A 9,894-nucleotide genomic window follows, 5' to 3' on the forward strand; every position below is an offset into this window, starting at 1 on the left:
AAGCATGACAATAACTTTAAGATAGAGAGTTTCACTCATAAATGAAACGAGAACTTTAGATATATCCAGGGGTCCGTGTTAGCCTAACTCTCTATTTTAAATTGCTTATAGGAGTCGTGAGATTGATCACTGTTCGCTATCTTCGCATTTCATAAAACCAGTCACGAGACAACTGTAGTATATAAAGGAAAGAGTAGAAAATTTGTGGCTTGATCGGGAATCCAACCCGGGACCCCTGCATTACTAGTTAGGTGCTCTAACCACAGAGCTACCCAGTCCGAAATCCACGGTCCGTATAGCCCTATTTACTACACAACCAATGTCATCTAGAATAACGTTAATCTACAGCCGTTTACTAGTGGGGGAAGCAGTTTAAATGATAACTGTTCACTTGCAACCTCGGTAATCCAACGCAACGGTTCTTTGTCATCCCAAATATGTTAGATGGTTATTCATTGGATACTATGAGAGTATATAGTTACCATGAGTTAGATCGTGACAGGTGGAGATTCAACCACAAGTTATAAAATTCCAATTAATTAGTGGAGTGGATATTTGAAGTGTTTATCAGAAATCATGGTGTCATGTCGAGTGTTTGAATGATTTGAAGAATCATATCATCTGCTTTATGTAATTTATGTACCTTAACCTACAAGCATAATATGACAAAGTTCATCATTTCTGTAACTGTGAACTTTATTTCCAGACTACGTTTTGTATTGTCGTGCTATGAATATAAAACTGGAAAGGATAAACAATTTTCAGGAAACGTAAGAATGTCAAGCAATGCAATTTAAAAATATATACTAATAGCACAAGCGTGTTGTGAAAATATATCTACACATCTGTTTCCTGTTATTTTACAAATGAAAGAAATATGCTTTTTAAATGTTTGTTTCTTTGTATTTTTCCCCCTAGAATTGGGATGCCACCAGCTGCAAATGAAGTGTCACAAATTTAGACCTACGCATGGTGCTCCGTACGTTAGCATTGGTTGATTTTATTTTGTCAACGCCAAGCGAAACATGGTACCTCGGTTTGCAAAGTCTCATTTAAAAGACCCATGACTCTCACTTCTAAAGTCAACTTTGGTGAATACAAGCGATTAATAACTGACTTTCTTCACGATGCGAACGATTTGACCACTGATCCAAAACGATCGATAAAAGTAAAACTCTGAACTGATACAACACCGTCCTTTTGAACTGTGGAAGCCGCTATCTTGACATCATCATTGCACCCCGGCACCTTAGGACTGGCAGTTAAATAGGAATTTTGCTTTGCAAGTTTGTGCTTTGCTTCATCTTTGATTCGCAGTGACATGTCGTGGAATATAATATTATTAGTGTTATTGTGAAATAAAAGAAAAACAATATGTTTGCGATGTAGATAAATAGGAAATATACAGAGAAATGTAAAACTATGTAGTATATTCACGAACGCATAACCCATAAATCCAGTCCGTCAGGTGTCCTTAACTGCATACATACGAAAACAGCGTTTATGCAATGATCCAATATAAATCAAACCATTTTAAAATGTGAAATTTTGTCATTGCTAATTCAAAATTCTAAATTGGAATCTTTCAATATCTTAATTTTTTGATGTCTGCAATCTCCGTGGAAGGAAAAAAGACGGTATCTCAGTATTTTTTTGTAAAATGTTCGTCAATATCTCGATATCTCAGTATTTTCTGTATGATGTTCATCAACATCTCAGTATTTGTCCGGATAAGGTTCATCTGGGTTTTTTTTTTTTTTAGTATTTTTCTGTTTGTATGAGTTTTTTTGTAAATGAATGCAACTTGAAACTACACCAAATCATTGAATTCGATATCTTCAGGGTACTGTTTAAAGTTACGCAGTTTTCTTGACAATTCTTCTAAGTGCATTGCTTCTATCTTCATCTTTACTGATGAAATTCCATTTTTATTCGTCATACCAGTTTTAAAATTTCCTGTTTCTCGGATGTCATGGGTTTCAAATATATCTGCTGTTTGTGAATTTTTGTTTAGAGTTTCGCTGCACTGCTTTACGGATGATAAAGATCCATTCTCGTTGTTTTTCGATGAACACCCCGAGTCTGTATTATTGCAACAACTGTTTGAACTGTGTGGAGAGTAGAGGTCTTCATCAGTTTCCTGACTATTGTCGAATGACATATCTAATTTGTGATAATGATCGACATCCATCTTCATATGACTGTACACACTGTCTGAAGACGACAGCTTAACATGATTAGTCTCTTTTGAATTTATCGAATTATCAGTAAAATCATTTTGCTGACAACACATTTGAGGTTCTAACGGTTCAAACTTCCCGCCGTGAAATGTTGACTCTGGATCACCATTATCAGCTGCGTTACTGGAAGATGGACTGAGTTGAGGAAATTTATTCAATGGTATCTTACTGACTTGTAATCCGCCTGTGTGTATAGTTTAGCAAATTTCTAGAAAAATTTAAACCTCTTCAATTATATTCATTTACTTTAAACATCTTTGATACGAAATATGTGTTAGAATCACCTTTTTGAATCAATGAATCTGGAGTCATTAAGGTTCTGTTTCTGCTGTAATACAAGAAAGGTATATTCTTACTAAAATCATTGGAAATAAACCGACAATTGGAACGGTAGAAGAAACATCAAGTTGCCTCATTACACTCTGAAAACGTTTATCAAATCAGCAACAAATGCCGTAGTCTTGAAAAATTTGATGATAGGCAATAAGTACATATATCAAAAGGGTAAAAAAAAAAAAAAAAGCAATTTGGAGAAAAAAGCCACGAGTTTCAAAAATTTATTTTAACAAAAACAAAGACGCTGGTGGATTTGATTAATTGATTGATTGATTGATTGTATCTTGCTTAACGTTTCGCTCGAGAATTTTTCACTCATATGGAGACGTCACCAAGACCGGAGAAGGGCTTTAAATTTAGGCCTATTCCTGACGCTTATAGCCATTGAGCAGTTAGGGTTCTTTAGCGTGCCACACCTACTGTGACACGGTACATCCGTTTTTAAGGTCATCTCCGAGGACCCGTGACATTCACACCTTATGCCGAGCGTTTTACGATGGAACTGTCACTACCTATTTTAACGACTTAGGTATGTCGCGGCCGGTATTCGAATCCCGGCCTTCCGCATGCGGGACGAACGCTCTAACCTCTCGGTCACCGCGGCGGTTTGGCGGATGTGAACTCGGGATCTGCGTACCAGTACCCCGATACTTATCTACTGGGATGAATTTGAACTCGGGATCTGCATGCCAGTACCCCGATACTTATCTACTGAGCTTCGTAGATATAGAACCAAAACGATACAAACCATTTCACATGGCATTTGAATCGCCATATTATGTATTCAAAAATTCTAGAAACATTTATATTTCCACAAACACGGGATAAATTTCTTTTATAGAAACCATAAAATTATCAAATCATCAAATGATTCTGAAGACTTCCCAAGCTCTCATCCAATGCCAATTGAAATTTTCCCATTTTACCTCTTTTTGCAGTAGATGACGATAACTATTATGAAAGTAAGACTTCCTGCCAATGATGAACCAATGATAACGCTCTCATTATTGGAATTGTCTGAAATAAAATTGATATCCTTACCTGGGAATATAATAATAAGAGATAAATGAGTTTCTGATGAAAATTATCTTACATCGGTAACTCTATATGTAACAGAGACTGGTATATGCCGCTGCTGGGAATCAAGCCCTGGACCTATGGCACAAGATCGAGCTAAAGGGTCAACGCACTAGCCAGAGCTAATGGGAAGGCCATGTAACTGATACTATTACATATTTAATTTATGGTGTTTATGTGACCAAATTTAATTCTGGTTAAAGATGGAGAGGGCTTATGGTGGGTGTGACCAATCGTCAGGGGATGCTTACTCTTCCTAGGTACATTATCCCATCTCTGGTGATTTAGTGTTCGCGTTTCCCCAAATTTCAACATCGTATTCCCTATAGGATTGATCACTGTTTGTTATCTTTGCATCCCCCCCATATCACTTCACATGTATATGACATTCTACTATAACATTAATGTTTAGATTTTTCTTTTCTGCAGTCAATATAAAAGGATGGGAGAAGAAATAAGTTCCATACGCTCATTTTTAATCTTTCAATAGATGGATTCAACATGAAATTTTATCACGTGTTTACTCCTTTATCCAGTGGATATCACCTATTACATAATTTGTAATAATTACACTATGTTTTCCTACGCCGTTTGTCACGTCACAAACAAACGTCAATTTTACGTAGTTTGTTTACAAAATATCTTGAAACAAAACTCCCGACAAAACAGCAACGTAAATGAATATTCGGGGAAGGAGAGTTAACATGTGATAAAAATTATCTTCCATGGTTTGTGGTCTAATATGATCTATATCCAACTCGTTGTGTTTTCTATCCCCTCATCAAGGCTCAGCGATAGAAAACGCACAACTCGTTGAATATAAACCATATCACACTATCAACAAAGGGAGATCCTGGATGTATCAAAATGAAATAAATCAGCACCAAACAAACAATTTCGTGGTTTAAGATAAAAGTGGATTTGTAAGAGCTATTGGTTAGGAATATGAAATTATCAATGAGAGACTAGAAAGTTTGCGATTTCAGAGAAATAAGACTTAAAATTGCACACAAATATTTTTCTTACCAGTCTGAGTTGAAAAATTACACCCAGAGACCTTGTCACACGAAGGACAATCACAGACTTCTGCACACAAACGTCCATAGAACCCGTCAGGACAGTTCTCCTTACAAGCTATGCCAAACGTGCCTGGCCAACATTCTGTTAGAAGACATTACTTATATAATACATCTATTACGATAATAAAACGAGTTCAGTAATATATCAAATATTTTGATAATTACCTTCACATGAATCACCACGTCTTTTGTAATTACGACAACATTGTAGAGGTTTACCATTTCTGTTCGGAGGAAAGTTTTCATGAAGCAATGAATGGAAAAATCCAAAACAGAATGTTAAAATATATAAAACATCATAAAGGGAGTATTATACAATAAAATGTTTACATACGTTGAGCAGACTCCAGGAATCTCTGTCTGGGCATTTGCTATCACAAATAAACCATTCAACAGCATCACCAAATCAAAAGTAGAACGCATTATTATGCACATTATAAAGATCACATTACTAAGGCAGTATCATAGGCTTTCTGAACAACAAAATGTTTCCGAACGTTCTCCCAGTATTCATTTACCTTCACAAACAAGGAATTGGATTTGGAAAAGTGCTTAGATGAGATTTCTGGTTGAACTTACCTCTCATTTGAAGTGACCCATCATTAGATACTACAGAATATACAACATAAGTATCGTACGAAAGTGTGCTACAATTGACACCATTGATACTGATCAAGATGTAGAGCTTACGGCGGGTATGACCGGTCATTAGGGATACTGACTCCTCCTAGGCACCTAATCCCACCACCGGTGAGTCCAGGGTTTAGTGTTTGTCCTGCTCTCAATGTTGTACTCTTTTGAATTGAATTATAGGAATGATTATTATTCGTTTCCTCCACCTGTTTCGTGTGAAAGGTTTAAATGTCCGTGTTTTCAATGGGACGTAAACAACAAACGCACCAACAAACATTCACCAATCATCTCTCAATTAGAAACATATGATGTTGCCATAAAACACTCAGCTTTTACCATGCAATGGAAATCTTTACAGTACAATATAAATTTGTATTGAATTTGGAAATATTGAAACCTTGCATTCAAACACATATCTATCCACATCAAATCGTTATAATGAACTAAGTTACAAATTACCTGTCATCAGCTCGAATTCTCTCTGACGTGATTCATACCAATTGTTGAGTTGTTCTATATATACTAACTTTGAGTACGGATTTTTTCGTTACCTCAATCAAAATATAGGGCTTACGGCGGGTGTGGCTGTTCTACAGGGAATACCTACCAGACAACACAAATGCAATGCACCTAACTGCGATTCATTTAAACGTTTTGTTCCTCATCCAATAGTTCATTTTAATTCATACAGCATTTGTCGAATATTCTACTCTATTCCTACCAAACTCCATTTCAAGAAAGTGTTAATCAGTTTCCGGATTTAAAAGTTTCGCATTTTTTAAACTTTATTCTGGTAAAAGAAAGTACTGTGTCACTCTTGGATGAAAATAAAATCTTGTTATTCTTTCTACATATTAAAAATTGATTAAAGAGTAATACGATAATTTCCTACTTCTACACCAATACATAACACATAGTCTTAAGTAATTAAATGAAGCAGGTACTTGTTTATATAAAAATTCAAGTCAATTTACTACATTTGCTCAAACCATGTTAAACGGTTCATGAGGTACAAGAAATATAATACATGCAAGAAAAATCGTCAGGGGTTCATCCGTCGAACAATGTAACTTTCTTAGATACCAGAGGGGAACATAATATACACTATATGTATAAATAAACATAATAGTAATACGTTTAAGAGGTAGCAGAAGACCAATTACGAAGAACAACAGACCATCTCAAAAATATGACAAACAAAAACACAGAAATTTCTTAATAGCTTGATATCTCGAGTTGACAATAGATTAGAAAACTTCAGAATATTTTGTTTTTCATAAACGAATTTGTCTATGTGATTTTCCTTAATTCTGAAAAAGTTGGACACTGTAAAATAAAATGGAAATCATCTCCTGTTTCTCCTTTATTACAAAATGTACATAGCTTTTCATTCTGGGGAATACTATACCATCTTCCTGTCTCTGGGTAAACGGTGATTTGAAGTGCGAAAGAAGGTGTTGCACGTCTCATTTTAATTTTGGATGAACGATCGATAAAATTAAGTTATTCAAATATATGATAAAACCAATCGGAATTGATGTCTTGATTCAAATATTTTTGAAAATAAGTTTTAAAGACGTGTATTGACAAACATTAGTCAAAATAATTCGAGTTTAAATCAAGCAATAAGCGATTGATGATGTTTAGCGTTAAAATGAAGGGGTATTCCCGAATTTAAGAAAAACTGCCTCCGTGAAACAAAATAAACTTAGTAAGAACATGATCTTCAAGTTTTCCACTGAAAACCTTATCTTTGAAATTTTGTTTTACAGGGGCATTTTTTGTAAATTTCAAAAAATCGAAACAATTTCACTCATATTATTTTCAACTTCACCTGTATGTTAATAGTAATGTAAGGTCTACTGCGTGGTTCAGTGGTTAAGGTCATCGACTTTTACATAAATAAAAAAAGGTCATCAACTTTAATGGGTAACGATGTTTTCTTTTTTAAGGACACTGTTTAGTTTGTGAATAGGACTCGCAACAAACAAGCTGAATACAGCATGCAATACCTGTTTTTAATAAGCAAGGTGGCTAACGAGAATTTCTGTGTTTTTCTGACTGAAAGTTGTTGACAAAGACAATGTTGTCCCTGTACTAAAAAAAATCCATAGAATCTCAAATCTTAAATCCTGAGCTAGTAGGACGAGAAGTTCTCAAATTTGTATAGAGATTATAACAGTGTCTCAGTAAGTGGTAATGACATTTCGAGTTTGTATCTAATTGTATTAGCAGTGTCTTTTAAAATGGATTGATGAATTTGGCTCCAAAATCAAAATTTCTTAAGCATCAGTACTTATAAGTATGATGTCGAAAAGTATCTTGACTTTCCCAAATCACTATTTAAGAAAACTCTATTGCAAAAGATGAGATTAATCACTGTTTGTTGTCTTCACCTTTCGTGAAGTCTTACAGGAAAGGTCTCGTATCTTAGTTCCATACCTTTGTCTTAATGGAGACTGAATGTGTAATAGAAGTATCTCTAGGACAACTCTTACAAAGTGAATGACGAACGAGTATAAACATTTTAAAAACATGGATAAATTCCATGACATTTGCACACGTCATGTGAGTGTTTACTATCTACTAAAGTCTGTCATGTGAGTGTTTACTATCTACTAAAGTCTGTCATGTGAGTGTTTACTATCTATTAAAGTCTGTCATGTGAGTGGTTACTATTTACTAAAGCCTGTCATGTGAGTGGTTACTATCTACTAAAGTCTGTCATGTGAGTGTTTACTATCTACTAAAGTCTGTCATGTGAGTGTTTACTATCTATTAAAGTCTGTCATGTGAGTGTTTACTATCTACTAAAGTCTGTCACGTGAGTGTTTACTATCTATTAAAGCATGTCATGTGAGTGGTTACTATCTACTAAAGCTTGTCATGTGAGTGTTTACTATCTACTAAAGCCTGTCATGTGAGTGTTTACTATCTACTAAAGCCTGTCATGTGAGTGTTTACTATCTACTAAAGTCTGCCATGTGAGTGTTTACTATCTACTAAAGGCTGTCATGTGAGTGGTTACTATCTTCTAAAGTATGCCATGTGAGTGTTTACTATGTACTAAAGCCTGTCATGTGAGTGTTTACTATGTACTAAAGCCTGTCATGTGAGTGTTTACTATGTACTAAAGCCTGTCATGTGAGTGGTTACTATCTACTAAAGTCTGTCATGTGAGTGTTTACTATCTACTAAAGCTTGTCATGTGAGTGTTTACTATTTACTAAAGTCTGTCATGTGAATGTTTACTATCTGCTAAAGCCTGTCATGTGAGTGTTTACTATCTACTAAAGTCTGTCATGTGAGTGTTTACTATCTATTTAAGTCTGTCATGTGAGTGGTTACTATCTACTAAAGCCTGTCATGTGAGTGGTTACTATCTACTAAAGTCTGTCATGTGAGTGTTTACTATCTATTAAAGCATGTCATGTGAGTGGTTACTATCTACTAAAGCTTGTCATGTGAGTGTTTACTATCTACTAAAGCCTGTCATGTGAGTGTTTACTATCTACTAAAGCCTGTCACGTGAGTGTTTACTATCTACTAAAGCCTGTTTATTGAGTGTTTTCTATCTACTAAAGCCTGTCACGTGAGTGTTTACTATCTACTAACGTATGTCATGTGAGTGGTTACTATTTACTAAAGCTTGTCATGTGAGTGTTTACTATCTACTAAAGTCTGTCATGTGAGTGTTTACTATCTACTAAAGCCTGTCATGTGAGTGGTTACTATCTACTAAACCTTGTCATGCGAGTATTTACTATCTACTAAAGTCTGTCATGTGAGTGTTTACTATCTACTAAAGCCTGTCATGTGAGTGTTTACTATCTACTAAAGCTTGTCATGTGAGTGTTTACTATCTACTAAAGCCTGTCTATTGAGTGTTTACTATCTACTAATGCTTGTCATGTGAGTCTTTACTATCTGCTAACGTCTGTCATGTGAGTGTTTACTATCTACTAAAGCCTGCCATGTGTTTACTATCTACTAAAGCCTGTCATGTGAGTGTTTACTATCTACTAAAGCCTGTCATGTGAGTGGTTATTATCTACTAAAGCCTGTCTTTATTCGATATATTCCGATTACATCTAATTTTTATTCATACTCATTTCATTTCTTCTGATTCTGTAATTGGTACTTGACTACTATAATGTAACAGATTCATTGTGTGGGTATTACGTGATAAGTCCTACGACTGTGTTACAACAGTCCAATTGTCTAGGTAAGCTGCCATAAGTTCAACAGCTGTGTTAGAGCATAGCTATTATGTAGGTATGTTGTGATAAGTCATATAGCTGTGTTAGAACATAGCCATTGTGTAGGTATGTCGTGATAAGTCCTATGGCTGTGTTAGAACAGATTTATTGTGTGGGTATGTCGTGGTACAATGTAAGTCCTACGATTCGGTTAGAACAGACCCGTTGTATAGGTATGTTGAATTAAATTCTGATTTTAAGCAATGTCGGTATCTTCAAACATGAAGAGTTTTTTTTACAGGACACACGAATGAACGAACCCGAAGAAAT

The 9,894-nt window shown here is 35.2% G+C and overlaps 1 protein-coding gene across 1 annotated transcript; it reads right to left on the reverse strand.

Moving 5' to 3' along the window:
* Positions 1-1,742: 1,742 nt before the first annotated feature.
* LOC130050375 (uncharacterized) lies at positions 1,743-5,187 on the reverse strand. Its single transcript, XM_056150338.1, has 2 exons — positions 2,525-5,187; positions 1,743-2,424 (listed from the first exon to the last, which is right to left on the reverse strand). The coding sequence occupies exons 1-2, from the start codon at positions 2,550-2,552 to the stop codon at positions 1,811-1,813; spliced, it is 642 nt and encodes a 213-aa protein (XP_056006313.1). The 5' UTR covers positions 2,553-5,187; the 3' UTR covers positions 1,743-1,810.
* Positions 5,188-9,894: the final 4,707 nt, after the last annotated feature.

Source organism: Ostrea edulis, chromosome 9, assembly GCF_947568905.1.
Source record: "Ostrea edulis chromosome 9, xbOstEdul1.1, whole genome shotgun sequence".
Taxonomy (NCBI): Eukaryota; Metazoa; Mollusca; class Bivalvia; order Ostreida; family Ostreidae; genus Ostrea; species Ostrea edulis.

Coding starts and splice junctions, on each gene's coding strand:
- LOC130050375 (XM_056150338.1), bottom strand. CDS start 2,552: ATGACTCCAGATTCATTGATTCAAAAAG. Junction 2,425..2,524: donor AGATTCATTGATTCAAAAAG/GTGATTCTAACA, acceptor CTATACACACAG/GCGGATTACAAGTCAGTAAG.